This window comes from Equus asinus, chromosome 12, assembly GCF_041296235.1.
Source record: "Equus asinus isolate D_3611 breed Donkey chromosome 12, EquAss-T2T_v2, whole genome shotgun sequence".
NCBI classification, from domain to species: domain Eukaryota; kingdom Metazoa; phylum Chordata; class Mammalia; order Perissodactyla; family Equidae; genus Equus; species Equus asinus.
Window position 1 is genome coordinate 52,036,696 of NC_091801.1, and position 20,811 is coordinate 52,057,506.

The following is a 20,811-nucleotide window of genomic DNA, read 5'->3' on the forward strand; positions in this document are numbered from 1 at the left end:
ATATAAAAAATAAGAATTTATCCAATAATTCTTTTCCATTATATAATAACTAGATACACACTTTTTGATAATTTATGTTTTCTTATGCTACTACTTGTAGCATAAGAACCAGAAAAAGGGCAAAGATTTATTTCTCTTGGCAAAGATGAAAATGAACAGCATGTTAGAAATAGAACAAATTATCCCAAGCATAAGAACCCAAACTATATTATCAATCAGAAATTAATAATTCCTATAAAAATTCACCTGAATAAGCAAAACTAAGCACTTAGTACTTTCATAATAAATAAGAAAAATATTGAGTCATTTACTACTCACCAGACATTGTAACTAGGCCTTTTATAAATTCATTATCTAATTTAATATGCTCATTATTTACCACAGGATTGACCACATTAAGACCACATTATAGGAGGATTTTGCACATGTCTATTTACTCCATTAAATGGTAACTTCCTTGAGACAAGAATATTTTACTCATTGCTTACTCCCAACACTTCTTGACACAAGGTCCACATCAGGTGGTTAATTCATGCTAAATGAATTTAATTCATTATACATCCCAAATTGTCTAAGACAGTCCTAGTCTTGTCTGTATCAGCATAATTAAAAATAGTGTACCCTTTCACTTTCAAAGTGTCCTGATATGGACAATAAATTACCTGAAAATACTAACTGCAGATAAGTTAAAATTCTTTCTAAAATTGCCAGTAAAATTTCCAGAACGCAAATGATGAATGGGCTATGGCACTGAGCACCGTCAAACGGAGCAGCAGAGGTGAAAAGGGCAGGTGAGACGCAGAAACATGGAGCACCAGAGAACACCGAGCTACCTCATCACCTCCACTGCTTGGTCTCAAGAGAAAGCAAGTCCTACATGTAGAGATTCTTCCAAAGGTTAGTTCTCCACGTAGGCCAGCACTGAAGGGTCTCTTGTTTCAACTGGGGATGCAAGGAATTCAGAAGGCTTATACAGTATCAAGCGTTACATTTCTCTATCTCCATGCCGACCAAAGAAAAACTGGCATGAATCTCTATATCCAAAAGCACCTTATGAGACAGCATCCATTTATTTTTTTTTAAATGGTATAATGGGAAAGGTTTCATATGATTCTTCTCTTTCTACAAAAGAAAGATTTTATAAGACCAACCTTCAGGAAAAACAATAAGCCATTAATAAGGTTTCAATGACCTCTGAAATTAAGTATTTTATCGATGTATAAATACACTTAATTAAAACATATTTTGTTATGGGGTGAACTGTGTCACTCCCAAAACTGTTATGTTAAAGTCCTAACTCCCAGTACCTCAGAATGTGACTGGATCTGGAGACAGGGTCTTTAAAGAGAAAATTAAATTAAAATGAGGTCAGATGAGTGAGACCTAATCCAATATGTCTGGTGACCTTATAAGAAGAAATTAGGACACAGATACACACAGAGGGAAGACCATGCGAAGACACAGGGAGAAGACAGCCACCTACAGGTCAAAGAGAGAGGCCTCAGAAGAAACCAACCCTGCCAACACCTTGATTTTGGACTTCTAGCCTCCAGAATCGTGAGAAAATAAAACCATGTTGTTTAAGTCACCTGGTCTATGGTGCTTTGTTACGGCAGCCCCAGCAAACTGATACACATTTCTAAATATATGTCTGAAATATATCAGTAGAAAATAAAAAAGAGTAAAGAAAATAAACAAGATTAAAATATGCAAAACATGTTTTACATGGTCTAAGTGATGAATTTTTAAACTGCTGAATATTTTTCACATAGGAATTTAAGGGTAATTTCAGTGCTCAACAAGAGCCTAGTTGTCTAATTTCAAGCAAACAGATAACTGTAAGAAGTAGAATCTAATCCTGATGAGTTGAAGCAAAATTCAGAATTTAAGTAAATTCTGGATCTCTCCGAATTTCCATAACTTACCATACTCCATATAAATCTGCATAACTCAGAAAAACAATATTTTGCAAACAACTAATGCAAATTACAAAATGATGCGTGGTAAAAAAGAAATCCATTCAAAGGGCAAAAAAGGCCATTGGATTTTTACATGACAGAGAACAACGTATTCACTCATATGATTGCAGATTCCACTTGCAACTAAGCTTCAAGAAACTACCAGTTGTTGAGCTTTGGTATAGCATCAAAGAATAATATTCACAAGTATCTGAACAGGCTATTAAAATACTCCTCCCTTTTCAAATTGTCTATCAGTGTGATGCTGGATTGTCTTCATACATGCCAAACAAAGCAACATGTTACAAAAGACTGAGTGCAAAAACAGATGTGAGAATGCAGCTAGTTTCTTTTAAGGCAATCTTTAAAAACTTTGCGAAATTATAAAACAATGCCATTCTTCTTCTTGATGTTTTTGCTTTGGAAAATACATTTTTACACAAATTTTTGTTATTGATGTAAACATGTGATAGACTCATTACTGTTATTTGCAAATGAATTGAGTTTTTAAACAGTTTCTCAATTTTAATTTCTAATGCAGTAAATATCAGTAGCTATAACCTACATAAACAAAAACTCTTTGAAGTCCTTGTTATGGACTGAACTGTGTCCCTCTCCCAACCCATTTGCTGACGCTCTAACACCCAATATGACTGCATTTGGAAGCTAGGCCTTTAAGGAGGTAAACTCAGGTTACCTGAGGTCATAAGGGTGGAGCCTTAATCTATAGGACTAGGTCCTTACAAGAAGAGGAAGAGACACCAGAGACTCCCTCTCTCAGTGCACAAAGAGGAAAGGTCAGGTGAGGGCACAGCAAGAAGGTGGCCATCTGCAAGCCACGAAAAGAAGTCTCACCAGAAACCAACCCCGCTAACACCTTGCTCGTAGACTTCTAGCCTCCAGAACTGTGAGAAAATAAACAGCTATTACTTAAGCCACTCAGTTATGGTATTTTGTTATGGCAGCCCTAGCAAACTGGAGAATCCTCAATATTTTTAAAAGCCTAAAAGGGATCTTGAGATCAAAAATTTTGAAAATCATTGAATTAGACAATACCCATTTGGTGGTGTCAGTTAAAATGTTTGTGAACAGCCTTCTTACGTCATAGTTACAACTTGTAAAAGTAATCATAATTATCATTAGCTATTCAAAATAGAAAGAAACAGGGAGAAAATTAAGGTCGTCTTTAAAATAACCTCACTTTTACTTGATGTATATAATTATACACCATTTGAAAGCATATACAAATGGTGAAACAAACAAAGAATTAATGCAGGCTACTAAAGCATCTGCTTTTCAATTTCAGGAAACCAGGCTTGTCAGTTTGTTTGGCCAGGGTTCACTAGGTCATAGAGTACTTGTTAAGTCTATGAACTCTCTGAATATAAAACCAGACATAAAACAAAAGAGGAAACTTACAGTTTTGCTTCATGAGAAAAAATAACCAAATTACAAGATATCACAAAGAAGTCAATCAGTAGATTGATGAATACACTAAGCACAATTTTAACCACAGAAAACTTATCAAGAATATACGGAAATAATAAAATAACAGTAAGAAATTGTATTTCTTTTTTGCAAAAGAAATTTTGCAAAATTGTATGCAAAAATAAAAGATTTGTTCCCCTAGTAACTGCAGCTGATACACCAAAAATGGTAATAAAAGCTGTGGAGGTCACCTAAGAATGAAAATTTTAATAGTTATGGGCTTTTAAGTAATTATTAAGTTATAAAAGCTTATCTGAGTGAAAAAAATGCATTTACCTCAACAAGTTTCTGAATTGCATGGACACAAATATACTGTTGGGTTGCTTTTCAACAGCATATAAATTGTGTACTCAAGTACTGCAGTTTTATGTATAGTGGTACTCTAAAAATCAAGCAAAATGCTTAATTTCTAAGGCTATAATGTTAGGAATAGCACCCAAAATTATATTTTAATAAGTTACACTTCATAAAAAACTTTGTATGGAAAGAAAATACTAATTCAACTTGAGCTAACTTTTCTCCTGGTTCAATGTTAGCATGAAAAAATAATTATGCAGTCCATTTGGAAAAGTATAACCAATCCATGGGCATGCAAGTATCAATTTTATCTTAGGTGAATTTCTCCATGTTCCAGTTACTTCATTCCTTATTACATGCTGCAAAAAGCAGTAATAATTTTTATAGCCAAATATCACTTTGTAAGATACCAGGTGGTTTTCAATATTTACCATATAAGTCATGCATGAAATTTAAACATTACAAAAAATGACTTACCAGTTGACACTCCTGAAATATGCACATTTTCAGAATGTTCTGCAAGAGCACCATTTCCTAAAATTAAACATAATGAATAAACTAATTTCCAAGATAAAATTTATAAAAATTTTTCAGATTCTCCCTTTATAAGAAAAATAACTACAGAGAGCTACTTGTAATATTCAGAAACTAAATTAAAGTCTGTTGTAATAATCTTCAAAACAATACTATGAAGCCCAAAATTATAATCGTAGTAAGGAAAACAAAACATTTTGGAAATCACAGCAACAGAGGGTAATACATAAAGGTCAAATATATAGATCTGATTCATACCAGAAAGAAGTGCCTATCAAGTGAATAGTCAAAAGAGAACTCATTACTAGAAAAGACAGAATCATATATTTTTTAAAAACAGCATTCTTCGAACAGCATGCTCAATCGGTCCACAATGTGCTTTCTGCTAGGCTTACACATGTTGGTAGTTAAAAAAAATATGTCTTGCATTGTCTTCTAAATCTTTCAAATTTTGTGCATCAACAACTTTATTAGTCTTAAGAGTAGGGACAGAATTATATCCTATTTTGGTAGCCCCTGATTTTTATACCTCTTACCACAAAGTTGCACACATGGAAGCATTCATATAACTTACTGAAATGAGTTACTGAGTATCACCTAACAAAAGCGTTGTGTTAAAAAGACTCCCATTTAAAGTACTGAGGATATTTACTCCTTCAAATTAACATGAACAGACCTCTAAAGTATTCTTTTTTTTTCTGTTATATTATAAATTATTTCATCTTCCTCTGTTGTTTCTTTTCTTGTACAAATGGCTCATTTTTACTTCTAAAGTTTCGTCTCCCTCTACTCACGAGGTAGATTTGGCATCACAACAGCTCAGGAACCGAGCTGATAGAGAAAGAATTCTCCTTGCAGTCGGGTAGGGGAGGAAGCGAGGTGGGAGAAGCTTAGAGGGCAAAAGCAGAATTCTCTTTGATGCTTGGAAGAATAGAGACAATGGCAAATATTGTAATTAACAACTTTTCTTTCACAATATCACAGTTATGATTGCTTGATTATTGTATAGCATCCCCCAATGCACTAAGCTCCAGGAGAGCAGAATTTGTGCTTATTTGGCTCACTATTGTATGCACAGTTCCTAGAACAGAGCAGGTGCTCAAAGAGTTGATGAATGAATAAATGAGGGAGGTCATGATGATTAAATGAAATCATACCAATTAAACACTCGATACAGTGCCCAGTACATAGCACTGAACAGGTATTCATTTTTTAACTGTGTAAAATGTATTATTAATATTACTAAAGAATAAAATAATAGTGGTAAAACAAACTTTTTAGTTCAACTACAGCTACAGCCTTCAAAATAAGAATGATACAGTGGAAATGGTGACATAGGTGCGTAAGCTGTATTTGGTACACAAAGAAATCTGATTACAGTCATTTAAGTACTGTACATTAATATCTCAGAAACCAAGATTTATTTTTCCCCGCAATGTTAAATGCTACATAGAACTGAAATTACTAGAAAGCCCCCACCCATTTAACACACACAGCTCATGAAAATTGATAGCATAAACAAAATAATGTAAGAAGCTGATTTAACAAAACAACTAACAAGATTTACTAAAGGTCATTATAAATTGCCTAAACCTTTGCTACTAACAAGTAGATCAGCAGTACTGGCATCATCGGGAGCTTTTTAGAAATGCAGAGTCTCAGGCCCTACTCCAGATTATTGAATCAGAATCTACATTTTAACAAGACCCTCCCATACTCTCAGTGATCTGAATGCACATTAACGTTTGAGTGGCACTGGCTTAAACCTTCTACTTCTATATTAGATGCAACTACAAACTACAGTTGTGTAATCTGTGACCCTAAAGTTTCCATTATCCTTAAGGTAGTATATTAAATTATCCTCAGGAGAGTTTTAACATTAGATATATTTTACACATAAAAATTTTTTTACAATTCAGTAAACAGAGTAAAGGTAGGCAGAAGGAAATAGTAATATAATGTGGTATGTGGGACTGTGGATTCTAATATGAGCTCCACCACTTACCTACTGTGCAATTTAGGGCAAATTACCTAACCTCTTTGTGTCTTAATTTCATGTCTAAAATGGAGAAGATAGGGCCAGCCCAGCGGCACAGCAGTTAAGTTCTCATGTTCTGCTTTGGCAGCCGGGGTTGGCAGGTTCCAATCCCGGGTGTGGACCTACGCAAGACTTGTCAAGTCACGCTGTGGCAGGCATCCCATATATAGAGGAAGATGGGCAGCAGATGTTAGCTCAGGGCTAATCTTCCTCAAAAAATAAAAATAAATAAATAAATAAATAAAAATAAAAATAAATATAAAAAAATATAAATAAAAATTTAAAAAATAAAAAATAAAATGGAGAAGATAATACCTATCTTATAGGGCTTAGTGGAATTCTTTATAATAGAAAAAAATAAAATTTAATCTAAATCTCCATCAGCATGCAAATTAATAAACTTAAACACCCTTATAATGAAATATTCAATAAACTGAATTAGGTAATTCTATATGTACTAGCTTGGAAAGATATAACATTAAGTTAAATACGTTTCAGAATAATATTAAAATATGATCTAATTTTAACCTTAAAATGATGTATAGTTAATATGCATGTTTACATAAGCATATATGTATGTATGTGCATTTATATAAATATTGAAGAGTCTAAGGTTCCACATAAATTGTGAAGGAAAATCTCTGAAACTGAAATTAAAATAGAGGAAGACTTGTTTTGTATACTTTAGAACTAACTGAATTTGTTACAAGAGGCATGGATTTCTTTAAAAACTTTATTCATATTACCAAAAAAAAAATAGGTGAAGAGATTATAGTTCATTTCCGACCATTCTGAATAAACGGAAGTCTGATAAATATTGTGCAAAATGTTACAAAACATAATTTAAGAAAAGTATTATTAATGATTTTTAAAACTGATGAACAATACCTTAAAACATCAAACACGATACTGCTAATTTCCCATATATTTACTTTAACTTAAAAACAATCCCATTTAGAAGTTTAAAAAATCAATGATAATTTCTATTAACATCAAGTGACTATCCATTTTTGGTTCCAGTAGATATTTCTTATTCTGAGTATCACCTGAAGTAAGTGGGCTACTTAACTTAGGTGTATTGCCATGCTAAAAAGTATTTTTACAAAGATGCCACTTATATAACACAACTATTTCCAGGTGATAAGCAGACAGCCCTCCCAAACTGCTTTGCTGATACAAAGCTAATTACCTTCTCCCTAATGCCTCTCCCCAACATCCGAGAGAAGACCCTATTAATATGATGATGTACACACACCACCTCCTTACTATAACTACAGTGCAGTCAAGTTAGATATTCTCACAGAAGTCACCCTTTACAGGTAGCATATACTGGAAAAATACAGTCTGATAAAACATTACTTCTATAACTATACATTAGCAGCTGACTAATTAGTTAATGGACAAGCTAATTAACTAGAACTCTAAAAAACAGTTTTCAAGTAAGAAAAAGTTTCATTATCATCTAAACCAGGAAATAATTTTTATAGCTTAATTTTTTTTAGTCCCACTAACCAAATACCAAAGGCGATCGGTCGTCCCCATTCTTCTTGCCAAGCTGAAACATGGTTTTATAGATTTTTGATTGCCATACAAGAGAGAAAAAGAATCTTCCAAAAGAGATCCTTTTTTAGGAACCCCAGCTTTACAATTTATTTAATCATTAATTAAACACTTTAATTAAACTACTTATCTTAAGATTTGGTTTACTCATCTGAATAATCAGGGTGTCATCATTAAGAGAATGTCTAAATTTATGGTCTCTGCGTCCCTGTTGCTTTCTATCTTTCTTTCTGTTTATTTCTGTTCTTTTTATTTAAGAACTAAAGTTCTTAAAGAACAGCTAATAAATACAGCTAAGATATGATAGCTATGTGCCAGTCAAACCCTAGTGGCCTTACAAGCCTTCCTTCAGCTCATCCTTAAAACATAAGTTCACTTTACAGATGAGAAAACCAAAGCTCTTAGCAATTTAGTAATTTTTGCAAAGAGCTAGTAATTGGATGGATTGAAAATTCAAATCCACAGTCATTAAGAAGATTGTGTTTCTCTTAAAACAGAACTCAGGTTCTATACCAATTCCCATGGCACTGATAAGTTTGTGTTCCTTACTTTTTTAAAAGAATTCAGGCATGAATATACTTCTTGTTTATAAAAGAAATAGTACTTAGCTTTCAGAGTTAAAATCCATTTGCCACAACTATTCCGATTTGTATGGGGGAAAATCATTGGTTACAAGGTAATGAGCAGCAGTTACAAGTGAATTATCTGCTCAGCATCCTACAATCTCGTTCTCACTGTGCAGCAAGAAGTTATCAAACATAAACACGTGTGTACACATATACACATAAAAGCAAACATCATTCTATTTTATTAGTAAAATCGTACTTAAGGAAAAAAGTCCAAAATCCTAATAGGCCTTACCAAACTCTCTACTGTCTGGTTCTTCCTAATTACCTCAAAATTTTCACCTCTTGTGATCCACTTTCCACTCTATCTCTTCTCTCCAGAAATATGGATTTCTTAAGTGTCAGCTGTCTCTTGTGCCTTTGGATTTTCCTTTAATATTACTTCTTTAGGGAGGCATCTCCTGATTCCCCCACACTGTTAGGTCATTCTGTTACAGGCTTCTATGGTATGCAATTCTGTCACCTTTTCTAAATTCATCACACTTGTGTTATCTCGTGTAATGTCTATATTTCCCACAGGATCTTAATCCTGGCGGGGGGCGGGGGGTGGAGGTTGATGGGGTGATGGGACATAGCTGGGTCTGTTTTGGTTTGCAACCCACTGAGTAGCACAGAACATAGCACATAATAGGAGATACTTAGTCCATATCTGCTCAAGTAAATGAATGAATGGTAAGTCAATACATAAGTAAGAGGAATAGTCCCTGCTCGCAAAGAGTTGACAATCTATTGAAAAAATGATAAAAAAATATATGAAATAGAAGCAAACAACAGAAAGACAAAATAATTATCAAGCTTCTTACTCAAGTGGAAAGCCCTAGAAGCTTTTATACTGAAAATGGGAATGGAAGACAGGGTGTCCACCATAGGCATAAAAATTGGAAAAGAGGTAAAACTGTCTCTCTCTGTAGATGACACAATTGGGTATCTATCTGGAAAACCCAAGACAGTCAACAGAAAAATGATTATAAACAACATGAAAATTTGGCAAAGTAGCAGGATATAAAATAAGTATGCAGAAATCAAAAGTCTTCATAAATACAAACAATAGCCAGTTCAGATGATACAGCAGAAGACCCCATTTGTAGTAGTGACAAAAAAAGATTTTTGAAAACTCAGACACAGAACTTCTAGGCCAGCCCCAGTGGCCTAGTGGTTAAGTTCAGCGTGCTCCACTTCGGCAGCACGGATTTAGTCCCAGGCTTGGACCTACACCACTCGTCTGTCAGTGGCCATGCTGTGGTAGCAGCTCACGTACAAGACAGAGGAAGACTGGCAACAGATGTCAGCTCAGGGATGACCTTCCTCAGCAAAAAAAGAGGAAGCTAACAGATGTTAGCTGGGGGCAAATCTTCCTCAGAAAAAAAGAAAAAAAGGATGGAACTCCTGCTGTTGGTGATGACAGAGTAACTGGTAATGGAACAGCAATTCTGCTACAGACACCTAGAAAGGCTGGAAAAACACGTGAAAAAAAATTCAGACACTGGACAACAGACTGTGATCTCTGAAAAATGGGAAACAAATTAAGATGAGCCCTATTATTGCACTGGCTTTCTGCCTGGAGACTTTCTGGACCCTGGCACACTGAGGAAGCAGTTAAGTTCTCGACAAGCTGAGGAGACAGAGACTGGAGTTCAGAGAGGCTGAGGAAGCTGGAATGTTCAGAATATCAGGGAGGGAGGAACCTCATTAAAAAAAAAAAAACTTCAAAAGTCTGCATCAGGGCTCTAGTCTTAGGCTGAGCACTGAGCTCGGCTAAGCTGTAAGGTGAGACTTCACAACGACAGTCAAAGAACAACTACTGGAAGCTGGACGCTTAAAAACTTCCATCCCACAGAGTTGGAAGAGGCTGAAGTTCTGACCAAGAAGAAGAGAAAGAAATCCAAAGTAGACTTACTATTGCCATTTTGTTCATTGTTTTCTGGCTGTTCTATAAAATTCCTTTGTTCCTTTCCTTTCTCTTTTCCTTTGTGATTTCATGACTTTCTGTAGCGGTATGATTAGATTTCATCCTCCTCCTCTTTTATGTATCCACTTTTTCTGCTTTCTGGTTATCATAAGCTTTACATAAAACATCTTATAGCAGTCTGTTTTAAGCTGGTAACAACTTCGAATGCATACGAAAGCTCTACATTTTTACTTTCCCCTCACTTTGTTTTTGATGTCACAATTTATATCTTTTTACCTTGTGTATCCATAAAAAGTTATTCTAGTTATATTTTTAATATTTTTGTGTTTTAGCCTTCATACTAGAGTTACAAGTGATTTATCCACCACCATTACAACATTGGAGTATTCTGAATTTAACTATATATTTACCTTTACCAGTGAGATTCATACTTTCATATGTTTTCTTATTACTAATTAGCACCCTTCCATTTCAGCTTGAAGAAGTCCCTTTAACATCTCTTGTAAGGCTGGTCTGGTGGTGACGCACTTCTTAAGCTTTTGCTTGTCTAGAAAACTCTTTATTCCTCCTTCAATTCTGAAGGACAGCTTTGCTGAGTAAACTATTCTTGGTTGGAAGTTTTTTTTTCTTTCAGATGTATTTCAAATATATCATGCCACTCCATCTTGGCCTGCAAAGTTTCTGCTGAAAAATCTGCTACTATCTTTCCCTTGTAGGTAACACATCGTTTTTCTCTTGCTGCTTTTAACATTCTCGCCTTGGCTTTAATTTTTGATGATTTAGTTATAAGTAGATATTGGTCTGACTGATGTTGTCCTATAAGTCCCTTATGCTATCTTCACTCTTTTTCATTCAGATTCCTTTTGTGTGTGTGGTATTCATCAAAGGATGCAAAATGGTGACCACAGGAGTTTAAAAGTAGTAGTCATTTCTGGTTAGGTTGGCTATTGTGTTAGACATTGTTTTAGCATCCAGACCAAATTTTTCCAAATTGTGCAAAGGGTTTAAGACAACTTGTAAGACCCTTGTAGAAGCTAATATGCATTTGTCTCAGTCATTTCTACTAGTCTGAGTGTCAATCTGTAAAGGAAATAAGGTTTCTCTAACATCATTCTCACCAAATTCATATGGCTTACAGATTTATTTCCTCTCCTAGGTCTTCATAAGCCACTTCTTTTACTCTTCACTTATAATCTTTCCTCATCACCACTAATTGTTGGTTTGTGGAATTCTCATCCCTCCTGACCCATTTTGGAAAATCAAAACTGCATTTCCTGTTTCCAGTCATCTGACCTTTCTTTCCTCGGAAGTATTTCAGTACCTAAGTCAGAACTCTTAAAGTTGTTTAGAATACCTGAATAATCTTTGCAGCTATGTTCTTCAAGGTTTTCAGAAACAGTTAATCTCATCCTTTCAGTCTGAAGAGCACACTGGACAGAGGGGACATAAACATTACCAGTATTACACAATCTGCCCAAGCAACAGTCCTATACACCTTTCTGCTATTCTTTATTCCAGAAATAAATGCTTCAAAGACCAATTTTGTTGTCATTGGTACTTCTGCTCAACTCAACCTTGAGTTTTCTCTACATTAGTAATATTTATAATTTATTCTTGGTTATATATCCTTTCCATCTTGGGAATATGTTCTTAATTAGCCTGAAGTCATTGGACAACTTGACTTCTTTAGATTTCTCCACCATTCATTCCTTTTTGAGATTATTTGTGATTTTAATAACCAGAAATTATTTTTGAGACTTTAATAACCTCCCTGGACTGTGTTTCCTTCCAGATTTTCATATTTTTGAGGCATATTACTTTTTTTGTAAGTTACTTTTGGATCTATAGGTCTTAAGCTCTGATTGTGCCCACTCTCATCTTTTTTTTTAAAAAAAAGCAATTATAACTTAGCTATTTCTTTCTGTTTGGTCAAAATAAGGTATAGAGTAGCACACTATTATGTACTGAATTGTGTCACTGAAAATCCATATGTTTAAGTCATCAATGTGACTGTACTTGAATTTGGGGCCTTTCAGGGGGTAAGGAAGTCATAATGGTGGGACTTAATTTGATAAGACTGGTTTCCTTAAGAAGAGATATCAGAAATCGCTCTCTCCACCTGTGCACAGAGGAGAGGTCCTGTGAGAACACAGTGAGGAGCACACTGCAAACCAGGAAGAGAGACCGCATCAGAAACCAACCCTGATGGTACCTTGATTTTGGACTTCTAGCCTCCAGAACTGTGAGAAAATAAGTTGTTGTTGTTTAAGCCACCCAGTCTGTGGTATTTTATGCCCAAGCACACTAATACACACACTTTTCTCAGGTCATAGCTCAACCAAGACATGTGTGAACTTCTTGAAAGTGTATGAAAAATTCAGCACATTCTTCTGAAGACAGGTTCCATAGTGTCTAACAAATACCTATAATGAGATGCTTCACCCATACAAAGGTTAAGAAATCCCTGGGAGATAGTTTATTTTCTTGCTTTACTTACTAGTATTCTAAAAGTATTATTTCTATAGCTTTTTCTGGAGATCTTTTTTTTTTCTTTTTTTTTTTGAGGAAGATTAGCCCTAAGCTAACATCCACTGCCAATCCTTCTCTTTTTGCTGAGGAAGACAGGCCGTGAGCTAACATCTATGCCCATCTTCCTCTATTTTATATGTGGAATGCCTGCTGCAGCATGGCTTGATAAGCAGTGTGTAAAGTCCACACCCAGGATTCAAACTGGTGAACCCTGGGCCACTAAAGCGGTGCACGTGAACTTAACCGCTGTGCCACCAGGTTGGTCCCTCTATAGCTTTTTAATTGTAGCCATTCATTATGGATTGAATAGACTTTAATGAACTGGCCTGAATCTATTTGCCACTTAAAATAATAGTAGTGATCATTCATAACATTACTTTTTATGGAAATATACATTCTAATTTTCAAACCACATTTTTAACAGATATTTGGGAGTTCAATGTTTTTATATGTTTAGACTTCCTGCAGTATTATGTTAGTAAGATTTTACATTTGAAATGTCTTCAAATAAGGGTATGATGACAATAAACTATTACTCAAAGTACAAATACTAAACAAACACAAGTTCCCAGCATTCAGAAAATGAATCCCAGCCCCTAAAGAACATGAAAGATGGTTATAAATCCTACTACTGAGCGCCTCAGTGACAGCGTTCATGCAGATGGAAATAATTTCCTTTATTCTAAAATAGCTTGAACCACTAATGTCAAGAACTCAGTAAATTAGAAAGGACTAAAGACTGTATGAGTTCAAAGGTTCCTATCTGTGACTCCTCTGGTTCATATGATTAAATACCAAAATTTGAAGAGATTCAGAACTCCAGAAAAAAGGAAGAAATTATACACCTATATTTCTTATGAGAGATTTATTGAGACATATTTTGTATATCATCAAATTCACCTTTTTAAGATTTTATTTTTCCTTTTTCTCCCCAAAGCCCCCCGGTATATAGTTGTATATATTTTTAGTTGTGGGTCCTTCTAGTTGTGGCATGTGGGACGCTGCCTCAGCATGGTGTGATGAGCGGTGCCATGTCTGCGCCCAGGATTCGAATGGGCGAAACCCTGAGCCACCAAAGTGAGCACGTAAGTTTAACCACTTGGCCATGGGGCCGGCCCCAAATTCACCTTTTTAAAGTGTAGTATGTTCAAAAAGCTGTGTGACTATCACCACCATCTCATGCTTGAATGTTTTCATCACCCCCAAAAGAAAGCTTCTACTTATTAGCAGTTATTCTTCTTTCTGTCCTCCTCCAGCCCTTAGCAACAACTAACTTAGTTTTTGTCTCTATGAATTTGCCTGTTCTGGACAATCCATATAAAAGGAATCACACAATATGTAATCTTAAGTGTCTGGTTTCTTCACCTAGCATAATGTTTTCACAGTTCATCATGCTGCACCATGAATCAGTACTTCACTCCTTTTTATGGCCAAACAGTATTCCACTGTATGGATAAACCACATTATGTTTATCCACTCATCAGTTGAAAGACATTTGAGTTGTTTCCACCTTCTGTGAATAATGCTGCTATGAATATTTGTGCACAAGTCTTTGTGTGGACATGTTTTCAATTCTCTTGAGGATACTCACAGAGTGGAACTGTTGGGTCTTTTGGAAACTCTGTTTAACCTTCTGAGGAAATGCCAAACTGTTTTCCAAATGGCTGTACAATTTTACATTCCCACCAGTAATGTGTAAGTATTCCAATTTCTTTACATCCTCACCAATACTTGTTATTGTCTGTCTTTTTATTACAGGCATCTTAGTGGGTGTGAAGTGGTATCTCATTGTGGTTTTGCTTTGCATGTCCTTAATGAGTAACGATGCTGAGGTTCTTTTCACCTGTTTATTGGCCACTGAGTATATTCTTTGGAGAAATGTCTATTCAAATTCTCTATTTCTCAATTGGTTAGATTATTTGTCTTTTTGTTGTTGTTTAAGTTGTAAATGTTCTTTATACACTGTGGATATTAACCCCTTATCAGATATATGTTTCACAAACATTTTCTCCCATTCCATAGTTGCACTTTTTCACTTTCTTGATGGTGTCCTTTGAAGGACAAGTGTTTTTTCATTTTGAGACAGTCCAATTTACCTATTTTTTGTTGTCATTGCTTGTGTTTTGAATAGAAGTAGCAAGAGTAGACATCCTTGTCTTGTTCCTGATGTTAGAGAGAAAGCTTTCAGTCTTTCACCATTAGGTACGACATTAGCTGTGGGTTTTTCACAGATGCTCTTTATCAGGCTGAGGAAGTTCCCTTCTATTCCTAGTTTGTTGAGTGCTTTCACTATGAAATGGTTTTGGATACTGCCAAATGCTTCCCCTGCATCTACTGAGACGACCCTGTGGGTTGTTGTCCTTTATTCTATCAATGTGGTATATCACATTGATTTTCCTATGTTGACCCTTACATCACATTCTTGGGAAAAATTCCATTTGGTCATAGTTTATAATTCTATTTATATATTGCTGGATTCAGTTTACTAGTATTTTGTTAGAGAATTTTTGCATCTATATAAATAAGGGTAATTAGTCTGCAGTTTTCTTTTTCTGATATCAGGGTAATACTGGCCTTACAGAAAGAGTTGGGATGAGTCTGTAAAGGATATACATGTAAACACACACACAAATATATATACACACATCCATATAAAAATACAAATATACACAAATAACACACATTGTGTACTGTTACTTATGTATTTTATTATTTAAAGAAAAACCATGTATATTGCTTTTGCTTCTAATTTTTCTTCCTGGTTTATTAAGCTTCAGAGCTTATTACTGAACAGTAGCTAATTAGCTTCTTGCTTACATTATAACATTTCTGGAAAGTGGCTAGTGGCCTGCTTTACTCAATGATGTATCAGGCACAGTACCCAAATAGATAAATCCAGTACATGGTCAGCTCAGCAAAGGAGAAAAGTGTAACAGACAAATGAAGGTAGTTTTTCTTTCTTTCTTCCTTGTTTCCCAACAGGCAAAATCTTGGGAAACATGGGGGCCTGTGACTGGGGTTGGGAAGGAACAGTAGGAGAAGCCTGGTGATAAAAATGTTGGAAACCTTTGATGTTAACTCTATTCTAACAGCTGATGAAACGAAGTAGAGAGAGAAGGCAAAAACAGTTACCTTTTTAAAATCAGATTTGTTGAGGAATAAATTACATGCAAAAAATTCATTAATTCTAGGTATACAGTTTGATGAGTTCTAACAAATGCGTACAGTCATACAACCACCACTATAATCAAGACACACATTTCCATCACCCAAACATGCTCTCTGGGCCCCTCTGCAGTCAATCCCCTTCCCACACTCCTAAAGCCAGACGAATACTGATCATAGACAGTCAGTATAACTTACAAGCATTATGCATTGTATTGAACCCATGATGTATTATTTAATCCTCCTTCCAAAGTTGTAAGAATAGATACTGTTATCCCCGTGTTATGGATGAGGAAACTGACTCAGGTTAAATAAATTGAGTAAGATTCTTTCAGTAGTAAGTGGTATCCAGATCTACCTAATTCAACATTAAAAACTGAGTTTTCACCTAAAAATACCAAATTTCTTGAAAAAAAATTATATCTGTCTACATGTATTGCTGCATGCAAACCTACTGAGCTTCTCTCTTTTAGGAGAAGTATGCATTTTTTTTAGGTGCCCCACAGCCCCACTACCTTCTACTGTCATTCTGATCTGATGCTGACACCAGGCCCTCTAAGTTCATTTGTGTTACCTTCCTGGTCTTTGTCAGCATTTGAATTTGTGACCTCTGGTGTATTTTATGAGTCCAATTTAGACATGCATAAAAATGTATGGAAGGATACAAACTAAACTGCTAACAATGTCTACACTACTTTCCAAGACAGGAAGAAGGAGGGACAGAAATGATTAACTTTCGTTCTTAATGCATTTCTATAATGTTTGACTTATTAAAGTATATATTGCTTTCGTAAGTTAATTCATGTAGATTGACTATTATGCTGAATATTATGTATTGGAATGGTACCTTCAGAAAGAAATTAACACAACATTAAATTCTGTAGCTATGTAGTTTCAAGTTTTTCTTTATAACATTGTAATTGAAAAATTATTACAGGTGACTTTTTTCCTTAATATTATTGACCAAATGGTACAAGAACTATCATTTAATATAGATACTAAAACGTTTTCATTACCCTCTTATATAGCAATAGGTCACTTTAAAAAATGTTCTTATACATGAGATTTAATAATGAGAAGGCCAATGTGTGGCTGCAACTTACCTATTCTTGCTGACATCACTAATAACACTATCATGTGAATGCACAGAGTAAAACAAACAAATAGAAACAATGTTGGCTTTTGTAATAACAAAGATAAATGATTCTCAATGTAGCAGACTGCAGGAAAATAGCCATTTAGAGGTTGCATTATAAAGAAAGCAGAATTTAAAAATCAGTAACCATCTAAAAAGTATATTTTTAACAATATTTAAAAGAAACTACTAAATCATTAAAATCACAGTCAATAGCATTTGTAGATTTGCATTTTACTTGACATTAACTCCGTTTTTTCTTTTTTTGCATCAAAGATCCACACTTGTGTCTTTTTCCTACCTTTATTATTTATGAAAGACGAGACAGTAAGTAGCTTGTTTCTACTTCTAGTAATATCTATGAAAGGAAACAGGAAAATTACGAAGGAAAGTATTTCACTGATAGGGAAGACTGGTCTCAAGTTTACCAGAGGCTCCATCATGGGAGCCAACGACACAGTAAGTCTAAAATCACTGGACCCTGGAGTCATTCATTAGCTCCTCACTTTCCTTCCCCTTCAGACCTTTCCTCTCTTCTGTACCTTTGTCTCTTCTTGATACATCAGGTCTTAACAAAGAAAACCTCTTTCTTGCCTGTGCACCTTCCTGTTTCTGCTTTCCCATCTTTCTCAGCCAACTTTGTAAAAACAAGAATCTACACTCCGTAATGGAGCTTCCTTACCTATCACTTGCTCCTGAACCTGCCTCAGTCTAGCTTTTACCCCTTGCACATCTCTGAAACTCATATGGCAAAGATTACCAGTGACTGACCTATCAAACACTTTATCCTCAAAAACATCAACTCTGAATCCAGTTTTCTGATAGTTGGAGAAAATCACGTGAGGAACAATATCACTATAAATTCACAGTTTCAGCTCATCTGGATACTCAATGCTGGAGTACAATCTTTTAATAAAGCCTTATTCAGCTCTATCTCCACTTTCCTCAAAAACTACATTCGTCCTTCATTATCTTCTTCAAGCCTCCAAACAACCTCCTTGGCCAATACTCTTGGTAAGTTCTCTCTCTTGCCAACCATTCAGAGATCTTTTGGCATATTATCCTCTCCCTTTCTAGAAACTCTTCCTTTTCAGTATATATGTTTAAAAGGTTCATGTCTTTCACATTGATACCTCTGAGATTTCCATCCCTAATCAGAATCTCCTTCTGAGGTGAAAAGTTTTACTTGACCCGCCCGCCCCCCCCTCCACACACACACCAACATTCATTGAGCACTTACCTTGTGCCAGTCACTGTGGTTGGTGCTTTTCATACACTATAACTAATCCTTACAGTATCCCTGTAAAATAGATACTATCCCCCTTTCACATGCAGAGAAATTGAGACTCAAAGAGGTTAAGAGACTTGCTCAAGACTACACAACTGGTAAGTGGCACTGCCAGAATTTAGGCAGATTTGTCTAGCTCAAAGCCCATACTCCTGAAACGGCAGTAGCAGCAACTGATATGAGTATGTCCCATGTGCCAGATGAGGGTCTAAGCAATTTCCATGCTTCAGTACGTTTAATCTTCATAATCACCTGTGAAGGACTGTCATTATTATTTTCATCCTAAAAGCTGTCTTTTAACTTCCTACTAAACAGGAATTCAGAATTACCTTAATATTACCTAGGTATCTGAAACTCATTATGTCCAAGACCAAACTCCTTTTATTTACCCTTGGTCTGCTCTTCGTCACCTTGGTGAATGACACCAATTGTCCATACAGAAAGCTGTAAGTCATTCCAGATTTCTTCTTCACCATCCTCTTTTTCTCCTCACGCACTATATATTAAAGTTTCCTTCATTCTTTTCAAATCTGCTGCTATTTCCTTCCTTGATGTCACTGATATTTCTTCCCAGTTTTACTGCATTAAATATAAGCTTCATGAGGACAAAAGTATAGAACAGTGCCTGGCCCATAGTAGACATTTGATAAATATTTGCTTAATGTATGAATAACTGAATTACCTTGTAAGCTTCCTTCTTTTGGTCTTGCAGCTCTCTGATCCACTCTTCACAATGCTACTAAAGATCTTTTTAAAAGGTATATCTGATATTAATCTTCATCTTATAAAACTGTAACTGATTCAACTCCTCATGTGTATTAAGAGCCTCTACGTCCCACCATAATCTGGCTCTTCTCTATCTCTTCACCCTTAACTTTTACTACTCCTTGTCTGCTTGCATCTCATACAGATACATTCTGGTTTTAGCACTGATGAAGTACACAGTTTCTGAAATTGTGATGTTTTTGAACATGATGTTCTGTCTGCCTGGAACAGTCTAGCGCACTGCCACCAGTCACCTGCCTAACTCCTTCAACTCCGCTCAGAAAACAGATCTCCATCCATCTCAGGTGAGGAGTCCTCCCTGATGTTCCCACTGTACACCATATTAGTACTGAGTTAGGAGCATATTACTACACAGTCCTTACCATCCTGTTTGGGGTTATTAATTTAACCACCTATCTCCCACACCAAATTTTGAGTGTCTGAAGGGCAAGAAAGAATTCCCGCTACTTTCTTCTCTCCTTCTCTTTTTCACTCTCTTTCTACCTGCTTTCCTATTCCCCAGCAACTATCTCCTAGTTCCTGACAAAGAGTGAGATCTCAGCAAATGTTTGTTGATTTAATGAATCAAAATTATCAGATTTTTTAATGAGACATGAAATATCTTCTGTATAACTAACAATTTGGTTTCATGTTATAGTTTGCTCAGAGGGTAAGAGGAAAAAAGAAAAAGGCTGAAGAAATATAAAGAGGGAGATAGGCATTCTTTCATTAGTGAGTGAAGTTAGAAAGCCACAAGAGGAAAGAGATTTCAGATTCAATTGCTCACTTCTTATCATGGTCCCTCAAAATGTAAAATATTTGGTAAATGACTGTTCGAAGCTCTCGAGCAGCTTCAGTCTTTAGAGTAAGGGACTCTACTCTGCATTAGCTTTAGCAACTGGCTGGGGGGAGAGGACGCCGAGCCAAAGGCACGATGCTTTTACCATTTCTGCTCTTCAGTGACTCCTGGGTTCTTAGAAGCTTAAAGCTCATCAATCTAATGAATATATTTAATGAATTCTTTTTTTCTCGGAGCAAATGGCTAGCTTTTCACTGACTTCTATTGAAGTTCATCTCGTAACTTACCTACTCTTTCACAGAATCTTAAAATAGTATCTTGCAGTTTATCCTGTCACCTGGGTATTTTCCTATAGAAGGATCATATGTGAAGTTGAAGATTATCTTCTTCACATAACTTTAAAAATTATCCAATGTAAATATATCTATCCCTGCTATACAGTTTGTTTCCCCAAGTGAACATAGAAAAAATACTTACCTATCTACCCTGTATTTGTTGCTATGCGTACTTTTACAAATTTTAATTTACTTAACCATCAGAACAAACTGGAGGCAGATTCTGCCTCCAGTTTACAAATGAAGAAACTTTAGAAATAGTATACAACTTTCCCAAGGTGACATGGCTAGGAAACAACATCCAAACCCAGGTCTGCCCTATTACAAAGATCGTGCATTTAATTCCCTTACAGTTCTTCTCAAAATATAAATAGGTCCTATTTTG

The 20,811-nt window shown here is 35.5% G+C and overlaps 1 protein-coding gene across 2 annotated transcripts in view; it reads right to left on the reverse strand.

Annotated features, from left to right (window-relative positions):
- LRP12 (LDL receptor related protein 12) overlaps positions 1–20,811 on the reverse strand; it is an 87,840-nt gene that overhangs the window by 39,043 nt on the left and 27,986 nt on the right. The window contains exon 2 of one of the 2 annotated variants that reach the window (XM_014868475.3): positions 4,221–4,277. The exons of the other annotated variant lie outside the window; for it this stretch is intronic. Coding sequence (XP_014723961.2) covers positions 4,221–4,277 — 57 coding nt within the window. The remainder of the gene's footprint in view (positions 1–4,220; positions 4,278–20,811) is intronic. 2 annotated transcript variants of the gene reach the window in all.